Source organism: Pipistrellus kuhlii, unplaced genomic scaffold (assembly GCF_014108245.1).
Source record: "Pipistrellus kuhlii isolate mPipKuh1 unplaced genomic scaffold, mPipKuh1.p scaffold_m20_p_12, whole genome shotgun sequence".
NCBI classification, from domain to species: domain Eukaryota; kingdom Metazoa; phylum Chordata; class Mammalia; order Chiroptera; family Vespertilionidae; genus Pipistrellus; species Pipistrellus kuhlii.
In genome coordinates this window covers 6,445,058-6,463,201 of record NW_023425427.1, presented here as the reverse complement: position 1 = coordinate 6,463,201, position 18,144 = coordinate 6,445,058, and the positions used below count along the sequence as shown (strand labels likewise).

The 18,144-nt window shown below is 40.6% G+C and overlaps 1 protein-coding gene across 2 annotated transcripts; it reads right to left on the bottom strand.

The window, feature by feature from the left end:
- Positions 1 to 796: 796 nt before the first annotated feature.
- LOC118716165 (INTS3 and NABP interacting protein) lies at positions 797 to 15,675 on the bottom strand. 2 transcript variants are annotated; one of them, XM_036432995.2, is made up of 6 exons: positions 15,518 to 15,671; positions 14,478 to 14,558; positions 7,816 to 7,890; positions 7,387 to 7,489; positions 4,906 to 4,996; positions 797 to 3,487 (listed from the first exon to the last, which is right to left on the bottom strand). In XM_036432995.2, exons 4-6 carry the CDS (start codon positions 7,422 to 7,424, stop codon positions 3,392 to 3,394), a joined length of 225 nt encoding a protein of 74 aa, XP_036288888.1. In that variant the 5' UTR covers positions 7,425 to 7,489; positions 7,816 to 7,890; positions 14,478 to 14,558; positions 15,518 to 15,671; the 3' UTR covers positions 797 to 3,391. The 2 variants fall into 2 exon arrangements, with proteins under 2 accessions (XP_036288888.1, XP_036288886.1); XM_036432993.2 differs by lacking the exon at positions 7,816 to 7,890 and having other exon boundaries at positions 15,518 to 15,675.
- Positions 15,676 to 18,144: the final 2,469 nt, after the last annotated feature.

The following is an 18,144-nucleotide window of genomic DNA, read 5'->3' as shown; positions in this document are numbered from 1 at the left end:
ATGGCATCTATTGGGGTCACTCGCTTGGCTGCATTCAGCTGGTGGCTGGGCTAAGAAGGTCCAAAGTGGCTTCACTCACATGTCTGGCACCTCAGTGCTCCACCGTATGGCCTCTCCACGTGCTCAGCCTGGGCTTCCTTGCAGCATGACGGTCATAGGGAGTCAGTTCCAGTCAGGCACATGATCATGAGGGCAAAGGAACAGTACTCGGCAGTGCACTGTATTATCAGCGTGTTTTAAACGTTGTGGTCTCAGCATGTTCAAGGTAGGCTGGACTAAGGTATGCTATTTTGTAGGTTGGCTATATTAAATGTATTTTCTACTTAAAATTTTCAACTTACGATGGGTTTATTGGCATGTAACCCCATGGTAAGCGGAGCAGCATAAATATACACATGCACTTCCTTTACAGATCTAGAGAGAAAGAAACCTTTTGGGTAGTGTTCTCAGAAATGTGAGAACATTTTACATAAATCCAACAATCCTTTCCTGGAGTCTCATTTGGGTTGAATGTGGGAAACACGTGCAATGCTGAACCAGCTCCTGATGTCTGTGAGATACCATGTGCTGACCGGCTGTGGCAAAAGGAAATGAATTCCGACTGGTCAGGAGCATGTAAGGCCCACTCCTGTTGCTGGGCGGTCAGCTTCCCCTGAAGCATGTTGGTTGTACTGGGGAGGGGGCAAAGGAAGAATGAATGCTGAGTAGATGACTGAGAGATTCTGTTGCTAAAGTGAAGCAAAGAACTGAGACAACTTAATGAAACAGCTTATAGATGGTTCAGGAAAAAAATATCTGCCTTTGAAATTGTGTCATTTCAGTTTTTATTCCAGAATCATACAAAGCACTATCATCTGTATTATGTAGCAGTGGCTTTCAAAATGTTATTACCATGACACACAGTAAAAAAAAAAACCATACACAATACCCTTTACATCACCACCGAGGTCATATATAGTCTGTCCTTCCTTTCTCCCTTCAATAAGTAGGTACTGACAGTCTACTATCTGCCAAATGCCATTCTAAGCACAATACAGTAGTAAACAAAGAGGGAGAGAAACAAAAACTCTTGCCTTCAGAGATCTTATCTACTGATGGATCATACAATCAACACCATAAGACACATACACAAACACACAGCAACAAGATTCAAGGAACAAAACCTCCTATTACTACATCCTGTCACTCTAATGAAGTAGACAAAGTGTGTTCTCTTCCTATATTGCAGAAGAAGTGACATGTAAAAGAGTGATTAGGCAAGTGAGGCAAATTCACCCATAATCCAAGGGAAGCAATAATGAAACTTCATCTCAGGGCTTCGGACGAAGTCCACTGCTGCCCTTTCCCGCGTCCTCTATAGTCCTTGCAAGTGCCTTCATTCCTGCTCCTCTGATTATGAAATCTTGACCTGGAGCAGCTCTTCCTTGCCTTGCCAGGTAAAATCACGCCAGTACTTCTAGGTCTATCTAGAATGCTGCAGGCTCCAGGATGCTCTCTCTTGTCACTCACTGCATTCTGACTTCCGTTAGCATTACTGCTGCACCAGAGTAGGCTCTGCCACTGTCAAGTCTTTAAGAGCAGGTATCACTCATCACCCACTCCTCCCCACCACGAAGCACAGTGTTTTACAGACTAGATATTAATCAAAACATATGGAATTGAGTTGAATTTGAAAATGATTTAAGGGAGCAGGGGGAAAGTGTTTACTAGCCAGGAGTGCATGATTTAAGCAACATCTATTTAGAAGGCTAGGACACTAAAAAGGGTCTCTTTAACCTAAGTTATAAAAGTCACACATTAGGTAGAGGCTTTGATGGTATAAAAACTACAATCCAAATTTCCTATCTCCCTAGTATCAAGTAGATAGATTTAGAAACATGGATATAGGTTGTGTATTACAAAGAACAGATACGTAGTCACATTCAAAAAAGTGAGGACCCCTCAAGGAAGCTGGCGAGACCTGAGACAGATCAGGAGCCCAGGCCCCCAGGGAGCTCAGCAGCAGGCGTATGTACGGGCACCTTTGCCGCAATGGTGACCGTTACAATGGGGACAGCTGCCAACTCACCCAAATGAAGAAAACCAATTCAGATTTTCAAGAGAAAGCATCTAAACAGCACAGCCAAGCCTTCTGCCCACTTCTGCTTTAATTAGTTTGGGCAAGATGGGGCTATATGGTTGGTGCAAATGTTTAGGGAATGAGAAGAAACTTTTTGAAAAGGGAGATGAACTTGGATTAAATATTGGCCCAGGCTGGAAATTTAAGTTTAAATTTTATCCTACTACTAGAGAGGATGGGGACTCAAGGCCAAGATGAGGTCTGTTATAAACAGTGTATGAAATACTGAACCTCTGATATAGGATAAAATAATTTGAGTCCTGTTAGAAGTAAAAAATAATGGAGAGTTTAGCTAAATGATCTCTAAGTTTCAGAGACCTACAAATCTATGAATTTATAAACATATATCATGAAAACTGAATTCTCCAGCCCATGGTTTTCAGACTTTATTTTGAATTAAGAGATTTCTGATTCTGTAGGACTAGAGTAAGGCTGTAGGGAATGTATATTTAAACAAGCACTCCAGATTCCGTTAAAGATGTGTCATATTGAAAACCCAACGCCATTCCCTTTGAAGGAATTAAAAAGAGGCCCAGCTGGCACACGCTTCTAATTATAACAAAAACGGACAATAAAACCATGCAGGTACACCACTGTAGGAACACTAAATAAGAGCATGTATAAGATTTAAAACCACCACATTTCATACATTTATTTTTAATAGTATTGGGTCACCTAATTTATAGTGGCATAGGTTTATAAGTGATGTTTCACTTAGTAACTTAATCTTGGATTTTCTTTTAAAATTGAAAGGAAACCAGTTATGAGTTAAAGAATATTTCAGGATGATATGTTGACTATAAACTCAAAAGGTACACTGATACCAATTCTATACACAGCAAATATGAATGTAACTTATTTAAACCTTTTGGTTCACATTTTAAAAAGCACCCTCATTTCTTTACTATAAATGGCTTTTAAAAGTCTCTTGTGGACATGATGGACTCAATCCAACTATTTGGGAGCTTGGGGGTGGGGAGTAAGTTTATGTGACCATCTAATTGCGAGTCTGATTTAGCCTTAAAATCAAACTGCATTACAAATAAGTTACAGTCACAGTAGCATAATCAGTCCTCAGATAATACAGCTTCCAAAGCTCTCATCATCCTGGTTACCTTTTTTTTTTTTTTTCTTTCACTTACACATACCTTTCTTTTAAGGAAGTAAAAAATATAAGTCCACCGATTCTGAAAGTCACAGCTTGTATAGCACTGAACGATAGTAGCTTTGGCGTTTGATATTACAAAGTCAATGTCATTACAAATAATTTCTTCATTCTGGGTCCAGGCGAGGTAAAACAGGAAGAATAAGATTTCCAAATGCGGAGTCTTGAGTTATGAAGTATCCAGATGAATGGGCATGTGCATGCTGGGAAAGAGTTTTAAAAAAAGGCAAGTAAGCTATTAAGAGTCATAATTCTTCAGCCAAGGCATTAAAATTAATTATCTTTTCTGAGTGCTTGAGATCAATTTTTTTTTCTTTTTCTTTTTTTGAGACCAAATTTATTTTAACCATCAGTGCCTATGCTAATTTTGTTAAAATACCCAGGAGATGGGCAATAATAAAGAATTCATATTAACAAGTTGCACCAGGTACTCATCTATCATACATACTTTCTCCCCAATGATTCTTTTCAGTCAATAAATGAGTCAAAAGCACAAATGACATACTTTGTTCCTTGAAATGGAGAGAAATTAGTAAAAATGGTCCCAAAGTACTCTGCTTTTGATCAACAAAGCAGGAGCTCGAGAAAGAAGGGCAGTAGTTGGAAGGAGGGGAAAAAGGCAGATGAATGCTGGAATATAAATAACAGAAAACCACCGGTGACTTCCAGTGTCACTAAAGAAAGGACTGCTTTTATGTCGTCTAAAGTGAGATTATCTCCCCGTCTAAAGTGGTTCACTGAGCGTCTACCCATGAACCACTACTTTGGTAACTAGTAGATCTCCTGTTTAGCTCAGTGGAGAGAGCACTGTGGCTGTGGACTGAAGGGTCTCGGGTTCGATTCCAGTCAAGGGCACATACCTCAGGTGCAGGCTTGATCACTGGCCCCGGTCAGGGCATGTGTGGGAGGCAACCAACCAAGGTGTCTCCCTCACATAGATGTTTCTCTCTCTGTCTCTCTCCTTCCCTTGCACTCTTTAAAAATCAATGGAAAAATATCCTCGGGTGAGGATTAACAATAAAAAAAGTGAGATGATCTCTAATGTTGCTTCCAGTTCTGAAATTCTGAGGTTTAAAAGCACATATAATGATGTCTCTGGGAATCTTAAATTATCGAAGATCAGAGCAGTAGTGAAACTGTTTATTACTATGAAGAAAATATTTTTTTTAACTGATGGATTATTATTTTCCTATAGTAAGAGGATGCTTTAAACATTTCCTGTAACACAGCCATGCAGACATTACAAAAAGAACTCACACAAAAATAAACCAGAAAGACCATCAAAAGTTCTTATTTTAAAAAAATATGAATATACTAGCCAGTTCAGCTTTTAAGATCATTTTGTCCACCCAAATACCCTAAACTCTCGTGTGCAAGCAGTCCCTTGCCAGGTACAGCACAGAATCAATCGTGACCGAGTCGACACCATAAAAGATATTTTCATTACTGCTGTTTTGGTCCTTCAAATCCTCTGGGCACCATTGAACATCAGCAAACCACTGCAATTATGTGTGGAACATTTTTATTGATATTGCTCCACTGAAATACAAAACAGGAATTGTGCTGGCTTCCAAGGCCCAGGACTGTCCAGGGACAAGAATGTCAGTTGCACTTTGCTCACCTGCAACGCTGCCTTCTGTTGGGCGGCGATATGCTGCTGCTCAGCGTGGTCCCGGAAGTCCTTATTAAGAGCGGGTCTCGAAAGTGCGATGCTGAAACAGGAATCTTAGTTATGGGGCTGTTTCACATACAGGTTTCCTTACTTGTGAATCACATTTTTTCATTACATCATATATTAGGATAGAAAAAGACCTTCCAGAATATGCTTTCCTTCTTTCACTGTCTACATTAATATAAACAAAGGAAGCCTGTTATTTAGTAGGACTTCAAATTATGTCCTTTTTATTGATGAATTATGGTCCCTTACTTTCAAACGGATTTGAGGTATTCCAATCTACCATAGGTTACATTTATGATGAAAACTGAAGACTTGAATGTTCTGAGCAGAAGGTATGGCCTGGGAAAGGACCCAGAGCAGCAGGGCTTGACGTGTTTTAAGAACTCAGTTTGGTAGGACTGGAGGTCGGGGTTGGGGAAGGGTCAAGAAGGTTGGCAAAAAATGGGGCTGGAGGGGAAGGTAGGTGCCAGGACATGAAGAGCTTTGTGAGAGAAATGAAGAAATGTAGACCTTATCCCAGCAGTACAGGGAGACTTCCAAAAAGGAGCGATGTGATCAGAAGCGCCACACGGCAATTCAGAAAGAACACTGCAATGGCAGACAGCGCCGGTCCCCTGGTCCCCTCCTCAACAGCTGTTTCTCTTCTTGCTAATGAAACCGAACTTATTTCAATTATCAGTGATTTCATGCTTCCAGGCAGGCCATGCTCATCCCTCAGGGGAGAACTTTGGTGTAAGACAATGCCATCCCCTTTGCTGGTTTCTGGCTTAGGCAAGAGAAAGATACACCATTTTGAGCAACTAGATTTGATGGGTAGTCTGTTGGAAGGCTCCTGAGAATATATTCCTCACTCTTACAAAAGAAACATGGGGTAGGAATCTCCTGGCCTTTGCCTCTCCAGGTGGCTTGGTGTAGAGGGGAGGTCTAGGAAATCGCAGTCACATTTTGACCCTAAGGAGCTGCTGACTCATGGAGAAAGGAAAGATGAGAGGAAGCTGGATCACTGCTGACACAGTTGTGCCACCGCATTAATCTGCTCTGAACCATCTGATCTTCACATTCCCCATTAACATGTATCCTACTGTGTATGGAAACTGTTGGTTTTTTGTTAATTTCCAGATACACATTTCCAAGTGTAAACCTAAGAGAATGGTAAATGCTTGGAAACAGTAATTAAATGATAAACAATTAAAATTCGAATTTCTGACTTTGGTAACTAGTAGATCTGTACCTCTCACTGAGACAAAACACACAAGAATATTTAGTGGTCAGTTAAAGGAAGGGAAGATGAGTTCAGTTTGGGGACTACTAGCTTAAAATGCCAAAGGACATCAAAATGGAGATGGTCAGGAGGAGAAAGGACTAGGCTAAAAATGCAAATGTGTCCAAGTTATCTGCACATAATTAACAGGCTGTGGAAGTGGATGCAACTGTCTGGTGAAAAGATGTAGACTGAGAAACGGCCTAGAACAGAACCCTGAGGAACATCAACATTCAAGACGCAGGCAGTGGAGAAATGTCTGCAAAAGAAGGCAAGGTAGTATAACAGTGAGTGAATGGAAGCCAACCAAAGAGTATTTTTAAGAAGGAGAGAGTGATCAGTGGGGTCAAATAATGCTAAGGTCTCTAACTAGAAAAGGACTTTGGTCTAGCAGCTTTAGCCACAAGGTGGTTACAAGTGAATTAGGCTCAAACCCATTCTAGGAAGTGGGAAGGAGACACCTGGTAGTGGGTTGAGGTGTAAATAAGTAAGAAAGGAGAGGTGAGTGTAAACAACTCTATAAGAGGTCTGGCTAGAAAAGATGGGACAGTTAGGGCAGTGGCTGGATGGGATACTCTGAGGGAAGAGATTTAAGATGGCACAAACTGAATCAAGGGCATTAAGCTATCTAAATTTACCTACTTTGCAGAATGCTTAAAAAAGTGGGACACTGGAGTCCAACCAGCATAGCTCAGTGTTTGAGCATCTACCCATGAACCAGGAGGTCATGGTTTAATTCCCAATTGGGGTACATGCCTGGGTTGCAGGCTTGATCCCTAGAGTGGGGCGTGCAGGGGGCAGCTGATCAATGATTCTCTCTCATCATTGATGTTTCTATCTTTCCCTCCCTCTCCCTTCCTCTCTGAAATCAATAAAAATATATTTTTTAAAAAGTGGGACACTGGAATAATTTAAGTTATAAACGAAACTTATATAAAATCCCTTTTCATAAAAATAGGCTGTAGGGAAAATTAAATATTCTAATTAGAATTAAAATATTTAAAATAGAATCAATTAAATATTTTTTTTTTCAAATCTAGCTAGGAAACAAAATATAATGTAAATTCCAATATTAAAAAAAACCATTGCCAACCAACTTTAATTATTTTGTCCAAGATATCTTTTAAATCACTGAACTTAAAAATCACATTATTCTTCGGTACCTAGCTCCAGGATGATTTGTTGAAGATTGGTTCTGCATTAGTAATTTTCTTTTCTCTTTGTCCAATTCTGCCAAGATTGCAACTCTATTTTTGTTTTGAAAACCTAAAAAAAAAAGAAGAAAGTTTGGAGAAGAAAAAGAGAAAGAAAAAAACATTTTAGAGCTATTTTAGGCCACCCAGAAACCCAGGCAGCAAAATTCTCTTCTCTAACATGATAATGAACTCACTAATAAGTAGTGTCTTTAGACAGTTATTGTTCCCCTACTGCTATTTCCCAGCAACTGTAACAGCTTAATACATGGACATATGCAAAGCATAATGCTGACCAAGGACTTTTAAGACTCAATTCTAAAGAATTTTGATCAGGAATAGGAAACAACATTTGTTTTTTAACAAAATCTCTGAGGCCCCAATACTGCATGGACTAACCTCTATCCTGCGCAGTCAACCTCTGGGAGTGGAGATTTTCTTAGTTCTCACTTTTAGGCCTCTTTATGAAAGTCTCTTTCATGGAAGAATAAAGCATTAGACATACTTAGATCAAAACAATGTTTCTTTTTCTCAACTGCTTTCATTCAGAAATGACACAATCTTTCAAGGAATAAGTCAAAGAATTGCAGCTGATTAGAAAGCAATTCTGAGAAAGAAATGGAGCATAATTGACAGGGTACAAAAGAGTATGTTCTTTAACGATACTTAACGATACTTAACGATGGGCTTGATCTTACAAAAGATCTTGGCCCAGAAGCAGTAACAAACAATGTTTTAGAAATCTGAATTCAATTCCAACATGTACAGACAAAATATATACTCTGAGTTTGCAGCATTTTCAGCTGAATCTCGTGCCATCCACTCCATCCTGCGAGGGATGTGAATCACTCCTTTGTCCAGTGTATCCGTGCTGCACGTACAGTACAGTAAGATATATTCAGAGAGACCACATCCACATAACTTTTATTACAGTGTATTGTTATAACTATTCTATTTTATCATTAGTTGTGGTTGTTAATTTGTTACTAGGCCTAATGTAGAAATTAAGCTTTCTCATAGGTATTATGCATAGGAAAGACATACTATACATAGGGCGCAGTACAATCTGAGGTTTCCGGTACCCAGGGGGTCTTGGAATACTCTCCTCATGAATAAGGGGGAGCTACTGCAGTTTACAAACCACAGCTTTAGACCTTTACTTTAATACCAAAGCAACTGATTGCCAAGGAAATCTGCCAAAGGGGTTTTAAAAAGGTGCTGCCGAAACCAGTTTGGCTCAGTGGACAGAGCGTCGGCCTGCGGACTGAAAGGTCCCGGGTTTGATTCCGGTCAAGGGCATGTACCTTGGTTGTGGGCACATCCCCAGAAGGGGTGTGCAAGAGGCAGCTGATCAATGTTTCTCTCTCATCGATGTTTCTGGCTCTCTATCTCTCTCTCTTCCTCTCTGTAAAAACTCAATAAAATATATTTTTAAAATTAAAATAAAAATAAAAAATAAAAAGAAGGTGCTATACAAATAAAGGCCAAAAATAATATTTTTAACAGTTAAATAACTACTTACAAATTTAGACCTCTAATAAGGCTGACCATCACAAACCATAAATATCAACTTATCTTTATACAACTAGGAATATTACATAAACATAATAACCACTATAAGAGAACTTTGAATTTATGTATTAAGTTAAATTTATTAAACTGCCTATATCTGATCATTTTTTACTTACAAAAACAACAACTGCATATAATTCACCAACTTCTCATAAAAAAAAACACATGTCTTTCTTGGCCTGGTTAAGAAAGAATAGCCTCCTTAAAGAAATCCATGCATGTTTCACAGTCAGAGCACAGGTTGCTAGAGTTAACACCATGGAAATCAGGTGTGAAAATTAGTAACTATAGGCTCAAAATTAATATATAATTTCTAAATTAATAGAGTTTCTCTGTAAGTGTTCTTAGTTCACTAAGAACGGCTATGGTATATCTATTTACTACCTCATGGTTGGCCTGTTATCCAAATAAACAAATAAATGTGTATAAATGATGTGATAATATATTCGATGGGAAATTCAGAATATGAGTATTATTGATTTTATACACTAAAAACTTCCCTAAAAATGATGTAATACAAATTAAGCTAAGGTATTTATGGAGGAATAGGTATATACTGGAATGTGTTCTTTAAGGGAATTCTAAAGTGAGTTCTTTGTAAAGTGAGAATGCTTTCAATGGAAAGAAAAGTGGGGCCTAGCTAGAGTGGCTCAGTTGGTTGGGCATCGTCCCAAGAGGCTGCCAGTTCAGGACACAAGCCCCGGTTTCAGGCTTAATCCCTGATGGGGGCCATGCAGGAGGCATCTGATCAATGTTTCTCTCTCAAATCAGCTTTTTTTCAAAAAAAAAAAAGGGGGGAAACTGGTACTCTCCCATGTATATCTATATGAAGCTGCATATATTTAAAGCAAGTTACACCACCAGCTATATTTTCAACTATAGTACAAGTTTCCCCCCCCCCTTTTTTTCAGAAGAGCCTGTTGTATTTTTAGAAACAAATTATATAGTTACATCTTTTTAGATTTAGAGGTACTATAAATATAAAATAGAAAATTTTTGAAAAGGAAAGTAAAAAATCCAAGAGTGTTTAAATTATATGATGAGCAAAATAAGTTACCACATTGGAAAGAACTGAAATGCTGTTTAGAGAAATATAAATTCCCTAAAGATTAATTTGTTCACAAGAAAATATTTTATACTATCCTCCATTAAAAGGAACCAGGGTTCTTGGGAAGTACTAGTTCCATGTCAGAGGGAAGGAAAATAATTAAGTGGACCTGGAATATCTTGTCAGAAAGCAAGAAGTGTTTTATTTTTATCAGGATATGCTCAAAGAAGAAAGAAGCTAGTTTGAGATTAGCCAGGCTGACACAATCGGAACATTAAAGAGAATAATAAATATAGCTAGATGGAACAAATCAAATCTATGAGCCATGAATTCACAAAAGGCAAGTTAAAGTACATCAATAAACAGTTGTGAAGAGAGGGTTGAAATAATAGTTACTATGTTAATAATTAAGTTAGTGTTAACATTTAGGTGTTTTGTTTCTATAATACTAGTAAGTATATATCTGTTTATAAAGCATAGCTGTGTACTTTTTCGTTTAGGTTCAGGAGGAAGGGGTAGATACAGGGAACTCAAGCTAAGCTAAAATGTTCCAGAAAACCAAATTATGCACCGGAACAAACTCTAAATTCAAAAATAGAATACTCAGCACAAGCCAGAAGGTGAACTTGCTGTCTTCTGGACCATAGGTGGCTTAGGAAGACTTCTACTTGGGTCAGAGGTCAACCAAGACAACCTCCCAGGAGTGAAGCCACCCATTTCCTACAGAGCACCCTAAACTCACAGCTCAGAGCAACAGACTGGCCCCTCGTCAACAGTTTCCACTGATCTGCAGGGTCTATAGATACTTCTACAAGCATTTTGAGATCATTATAAAATAATCAAAGAGAAGAATTCACATTCTTTACTCAGTATTTCACCAGGATTCTCAGGTTAGACCAATCCAACTACCACCACATGATCACAGAACCTTGATACAGTAAGACCAATAATGAAAGACTCTTTACACAAGAATGGTACCTTGGACAAAGCCAGTCTGAGGATCTGCCTTTATATATTAAAATTCTCAAAATGTTACTTCAACCTAAGAATAATGTTCCACACTACAGTGGATGCTAAGAAGAATATGAGACATCAGTAACTGTCTGCCAAGAGCTTATGAAATTCAGTAAGATCTGATACTAGTACAATATGATAGAAGGCTAGATCTGAAAGAGGGGTTAGTGGGCACAATGGGATTCTGTCCCTTACACCAGAGACATTAACATACTATAATGTATGGGTCAAGAATTGTTTAGTCATGCTGAAACCGGTTTGGCTCAGTGGTAGAGCATCGGTCTGTGGACTGAAAGGTCCCAGGTTCGATTCCGGTCAAGGGCATGTACATTGGTTGCGGGCACATCCCCGGTGGGGGGTGTGCAGGAGGCGGCTGGTCGCTGTTTCTCTCTCATTGATGTTTCTGGTTCTCTATCTCTCTCCCTTCCTCTCTGTAAAAAATCAATAAAATATATTTTAAAAAAGAAAAAAGAAAAATAATTGTTTAGTCATTGTTCTTTCAGTTATCACTATAATTATGGCACTTGACATTCAATCCCCATAATAAGTAGTCCCCATACTCATAAACAGTGCAGAAATATTTAATAAAGTAAAATGTAATAGATCCAAATAAATAAAGAGTTTAATATTTTCATCGAGAGTCTGGGAGTCTGAGAACATGACGTGGACTCCCTCTGCTGGTGGCTGGTAGCAGCAGTTCCATGACGCCAACAAAATCGCTGACAAAACAGTAACAAAAGCCAAAGTGGTGGTGACTGTGTTTCATAGAGGATTTGACTATGGATCAATCAAAGGCTGCACTAAAAATGATTGTGTTTTATTACAACTGCTAAAAAATGAGTAACCAGCGAATTGTAAATCTCGTGCATTTGTGTTCCTAGAATAGAGATAATTTAAAATTTTATTTTCATTAGGGCTGCATTACGTGATTATTAGCATATTTTCTTTTCAAATTAGACTTCTGTTAGCTTTCATTTTTGTTGAATTTCAATTACTTTCTTTTTTCTTTTTTAAATATATTTTATTGATTTTTCACAGAGAGGAAGAGAGAGAGAGTTAGAAACATCGATGAAAGAGAATCACCGATCAGCTGCCTCTTGCACACCCCCACTGGGGATGTGCCCGCAACCAAGGTACATGCCCTTGCCTGGAATCGAACCCGGGACCTTTCAGTCCGCAGGCCGACGCTCTATCCACTGAGCCAAACCGGTCCCGGCCAATTATTTTCAATGTGAGTCCTTATAACTTGGAAAAGAAGAGGTCAAAGACCATAGGGAATACCGACCTGTGATTTGCGAGAACAGAACAGTCTTAGCTGGTTACAGCTGGGTGAAGCTATGACTGCAACTAGCGTTTTACTACACTTTTATAAAACTCATGTAACCTTTAGTTTACCCAAAATCCAACTAATATACTAAAATAGATTCAGTGGGCTTCCAACTTCCAGGAATGGCAGAGCAGTTTGGTTACAGCAACCCTATTATTTGAAGGCATGAGGAACTGACCAAAATTGGGCAGAAAGTGAAACTGGTGAGATTTGGGAATCTGTGGCCTTTGCCCGGAGCACTCCTCAATCCACAAACAGCTGGATTTGAGGCATCAGAGGACAGAGTTCGGGGCTGCCAAATATTAGGGGAGGGACTTAAGAGGGAAAGGCAGGAAGAAGTAAAGCCCAAAACATGCCTATGAAACCCACCCACAGTTTTTGCTTTAAGTAAACTGCACACATCTGCGGAGAGCCCAGGGAGCCCAGCAATAAAGCAGCAGCTGAAATCTAAGGGAGACAATCTGGAATAAGAGTTGAACCAAGCCATCTGAGGGGAATACAACAGAACCCAGGAGCTCTACAATTATTAGAATATCCTGTATCCAATTACAAATCACTCAGTAGAGTAAGAAAAAGTAAACTGTGACCTATACTAAAAAAAAGTTCAGTCAACAGAAACCAACTCCAAGATGATCCAGATAATGCAGTTAGCAACGACAAAGGACTAGTATCCAGACTTTTAAAGAACTTCAAAATAAAAATAACCCAGCTTTTAAAAAGAACAGAAGACATGAACAAACACTTCACAACGAGGATTTTCAAAGGCCAATAAGTACGTGAACAAGTGCTCCACATTGGTCATAGAGGAAATGCAAGTTCCTACTACAATGACATGACACTTCACACCCCAAATGGCTCCCCCAGAAAAGATCAACAGCCGGGGCTATATACGTGGAGCAACCAGAATTCTCACACTTGGCTGGAGTGAATGCAAATGGTACAAGCACTTTGGGAAAACGTTTGCCCATTTTTTATAAAGTTGACTATACACTGAGCGGCTCCATTCCTAGATATTTATCCAAATATCTGCAAAAAGGCTTACAGCAAATACTCAAAGTTGTTTATTCATAATGGCCAAAACTCAGAAAACACCAATGCTTCCAAACAGGAGAATGATTCAATGAATTGTGATAAATTAATACAATGGAACTCCGAAATAAAAAGCACCACATGGGTACATCTCACACAGTGAAAGAAGCTAGAAACAAACAAGTGCACACTTTACGATTCCATTTATATGAAGACTAAGATAACACAAAACTGCCCTAGCCCGGGTTGCTCAGTGGACAGAGCATGGGCCTGCAGCCTGAAGGGTCCCAGGTTCGGTTCCAGTCAAGGGCACAGGCCCCGGTTGCAAACTAAATACACAGTGGGGGCATGCAGGAGGCAGCTGGTCAGTGATTCTCTCTCATCATTTATGTTTCTCTCCCTCTCTGAAATCAGTAAAAAAAAAAAAAAAGAGACAAAACTAAGATTTAAAAAAATTGGAACAGGTCATACCAAAGATGAGTAACAAAAAAAATATAGTGGGTCAAATAGGAATTTAAACTTGATATGGAAAAGAAATAGAAGTTTGCTTTGAGTTTTTGAAGCAGGAAACTACTTACACAGTAAGATTTAATACTTTAAATAAAAACTTCTTTAGGATGTGTCTAACTTGATTTGCCTTAGAGAGCTAGCTTAATATAGGTGAAATGTGTAATAAAAATTTTAGAGCAAATAAAGATAAAGGTATGGATATAGCCTGGTGACAATATAACTTCTTTAAAAGTGGTTCTGATTTCAAGTAAAGAGCAAGAAAACAGATGTTAGAGGAGGACCTAAGGTTTACAATATAAATAATCTTAGCACAGATTAAAAGATATGATTAATATCTATTAAGGATATTATATACCTGATACAATGTTGGACTTGCTTTAAATATGGGGTTTTACTTTGCTGTTTATTTTTTATTCTGGCTACAGTAACTGCCCTATGCCAAAGTTTCTATTAAGTTTAAATTTCTATTAAAAGTTTAAGTTTCTATTACATTTCTATTAAAATATGTTTACTCGTGGGGGGAAATTTCCTAGTAATAAAATAAGTTCCAGCATGCATTACCTTGTCCTGAAGGGTTTGCTGCCATCTTCCTATTTTGTTTCAACTATGTTCAGTGGCAACTGGTCAGCACTTTGCAATCACCTGTAAAAAATGTATACATGCATACAAAATGCACCATACTTTAATAACAAAGGAAAAGGTGTCGGGAGCAGCTAGCCTTCCTACAATGAAACGTTTGCCATTATCTTCATCCCTTCAGAAACATAAATCTGAAAAGCACACAGACTCTGCAAGCTCAAGTTTTCAATTAGAGCGTGAAGGTTCAATCTCTCTTCTTGCAGATGTTGATGTCAACATTAAGCATTGCTGTCTTTAATATGTCATCAGGTTGTTTACCAAGTATCACCAAATGTATCAATCACTTGATAACATCAATACAGTCACAATAGAAGGAAGAAAATTCACTCATCTACGGTGCCTCCCGTTTCACTTACTACAAAATGTAGCCAGCAACAATTGTATGCACTGAAAGCTAAAAAGGAGATCTCAAAAATAAGCGACATCCTACTCCTGCCCTCTAGGAACACACAATCGGAGGGAAAAGATAGTCTCATTCAAGAAATCATGCTAAAAAAAAAAAAAAAAAAGGTTAACAAACGCGCTCTTTAAAAGGCGTCAACACTGCTCAGGAAGCAGAGAGCGACTGGTTCTGTCGGCATGAAGAGGATGCCTTCCGGGAGCCCGGGAAAGTACAAGCGCTGGCACACACAAGTCGGTTTGGAACAGAACATGGTTAGGTGTCTCCGCGGCTGGTGCGCAGAGCTAGCGAAACCCCGTTAGGAAGGCACATCTGCAGAAGGGAAACGTCAATCAGGGAGGTGACGGGGCTGGACCAGCACCGCAGAAGGGTCCCTGCCTGCAGTCTTGGAAGGCAGGCTGGGCGGGGACAGTGGCGGAAACCAAGGAGAGGAGGGATGAGCACTTTGGAAGGCGAGGGAAGCCGAGAGGCCACTGCCCAGTGGCATCAGAGACAACGACAGCAAGTCAGCATCGGAGCCATACACCTCCCTCCCCCGTAGCCGCCGGGCGGCCCTACTTACCGGGGACGCGAGGGCGCCGGGGACCGCCTCGCCCGTGGGATCCCGCTCTCCAAGGGGGCGCGACCACTTAAACACCGGCAAACCCAGCGCGGCGTGCAGCTCTACAACCTTCCCGCCCCCGCTGCACTTCCGCCTCCTGGTGACGTCACCCGAGGGAGCGGAAGTCCCGCCCCCTCCCGGGCCCAACAGCCGCTGGCCACGCCGATTGGTGCTCTAACTGCCGCCTCGGCGCAGATGTCACTTTTCTTCCGAAAACTGACAGCCGAAGAGGTTCATGGGAGATGCAGGCTGCGCTTCAGCGGCCCCGGGCCGAGAGGGGCGGAACGCAGTGACCTAGCGGCCGGCTCAGCGAGGCAGGGGCGGGGCGGAGGCCGACCGGGTCCCTAGCACCTTCCAGCGGCCCCTCTCGTTGTCCAGGTCGCTGGCCGGAGAAGAGCCGCCGCCGAGCCGGCGGGAATCCTCTTAGCTTGGGACTGAGTCTAAGAAGGCGTGTCTTCCTAGGCTGGGTTCGCTTTCGAACTCTAGCTCCCATCTCGGTTGCACGTTCACACACACAAATCCCAGGAATATTTCTCTTTTATAGTTTGTGTAATGGTACACATAAGAAAAGAATTAGCCACGGAGAAGTTTTCAGTACTGTTCAGTCATCTGTGTCTGAGAAATGGCCGAGCCACCTCTCAGAACCCCTCGTGGGATTTCCACGTTTACAATAAAAGCTAACCTTCTATGGAGGTGCGCCGCCTGGTCTGTGGCCGTTAATCCGATATGCATCTCTTCTAGAATCTGAACATATGTTCTTCATAATGGATGTTTTCTCAGCAGTGAATGTTTATGATGCGCTGTTTTGCTGTGCATGGACCCGTGACTAAAGCAGTAAGACTACCAAGCATTTATCGAGTGCCGGGAGCGTGCTAGGTGCTTCCTGCGCGTCAGCTCCAGGCTTGTCATCCCTGGTCTGCATGAGGCTGAGAAATGTTGAGTTACTTATTCCATGCTAAGCAGCCAGCAGCTTCAAGAGACTAACGGGTCAGCCAGATACTAAGGCCCAGGTTCTTTTTTATTTTTATTGATTTTTACAGAGATGAAGGGAGAGGGATAGAGAGTTAGAATCATCCATGAGAGAGAAACATCTATCCGCTGCCTCCTGCACGCCCCCCGCCCCTCCCCCCCCCACACACACACACTGGGGATGTGCCCACAACCAAGGTACATGCCCTTGACCAGAATCAAACCTGGGACCTTTCAGTCCGCAGGCCGTCGCTCTATCCACTGAGCCAAACTGGTTCTTAAATCTCACACCTAACTTCTCCTCTGGGGGAAGAAATTCCTTTGAGACCAGCTCTTGCTGACTAATCTAGATATAGTGTAACATAGCGATTTGGTGGCTGGCCAGGAGCCCTTTTCAGTTGAAAGCATCTTTTATTCCTGGCGTGACTAAAAAGATGATCAAGATATACCGTATATGCTGATAGAACCGTAGGAGAACCTTTTGGAGTTAGGTTGCCTGAGTAGACAAACAGAAACCAGGGCATAAGAAACCTCCCAAAAAAGTTCCAAATGGACCTTCTAAACAAAGCTTATTTAAGGAGGAAAGGCTCTACCTCCAGAACAGCATTTTGCAACTTCCCGCCCGGCAAGTTCATCCTCCCAGGGTTGGGAGGCTATTACAAGGAGAAAGATCAGTTAACTTGCTGTTAATCATTTTGCCCTTTACTGGTGGGTATTAGTCCTTGAACCCCTCTGTCTTCTTCTTGAGAGATTTTTGTAATTTCTGCCTCACAAGAATTTTAACATATTGGTTAATAGTAGGTCAGTTTCCTGGAGTTCACATTCCAGCTCTGGTATTTAAATGTTGAGTCCTTGTTTAACTTTTTGGTGCTTCTGACATCTGTAAAAGGGAAATAAAAATAAATGAGGAACCACTTCACAACCATGAGATGGTTACTATTTAAAAAAAGACAACACAGAAAATAACAAGTGTTGAAAATGAAACCCTTGTGCACTGTTGGTGGGAATGGTACAGCTGCTGTGGAATAGTATGACAGTTACTCCAAAAATTAAAAATAGAATTACTATATGATCCAGCAATTTCATTCCTGGGTATATACCCAAAAGAATTGAAAGCAGGGCCTTGAAGAGATAGTTGCACACCCATATTCATAGCAGCACCATTCATAACACCCAAGAGGTGGAAGCAACCTAAGTGTTCAGATGAATGGATAAACAAAATGCGGCATATATATATATATATATATATACACACACACACACACACACACACACACACACACACACAATAAAATACTACTCAGCCTTAAAAAAGTGCATTCTGATATGTTATAGCACACATGAACCTTGAGGGCATTATGCTAAGTGACATAAGCTAGTCACAAAAAGACAAATACTGAGCTCGCAGCTCTAGAAACCTTGGGTGTTTCCCAAGCATTGAGAGTGATAAAGGTGTCTTTTGTTTTGTTCATAGAGTGGCCTTTGGAAAGCACCTACAGGTGGGGGCTGTTTGCCAGGGGATCCAACCAAGGTTGGGAGTGTTCAGTCCCACCCCAGACTTCTTGGGATGGGGCAAGGAGCTGGAGATTGAATTCAGTCACCAACGGCCAATGATTTAA

What these genes read in the sequence shown, in the direction of transcription:
- LOC118716165 (XM_036432993.2), bottom strand. Translation starts at nt 14,502, where the DNA reads ATGGCAGCAAACCCTTCAGGACAAG. An exon ending in AGCAAACCCTTCAGGACAAG is followed by an intron (nt 7,490 to 14,477) that starts GTAATGCATGCT and finishes TTTTTTTTTTAG; the next exon opens with GTTTTCAAAACAAAAATAGA. An exon ending in ACAAATCATCCTGGAGCTAG is followed by an intron (nt 4,997 to 7,386) that starts GTACCGAAGAAT and finishes TTCCTGTTTCAG; the next exon opens with CATCGCACTTTCGAGACCCG.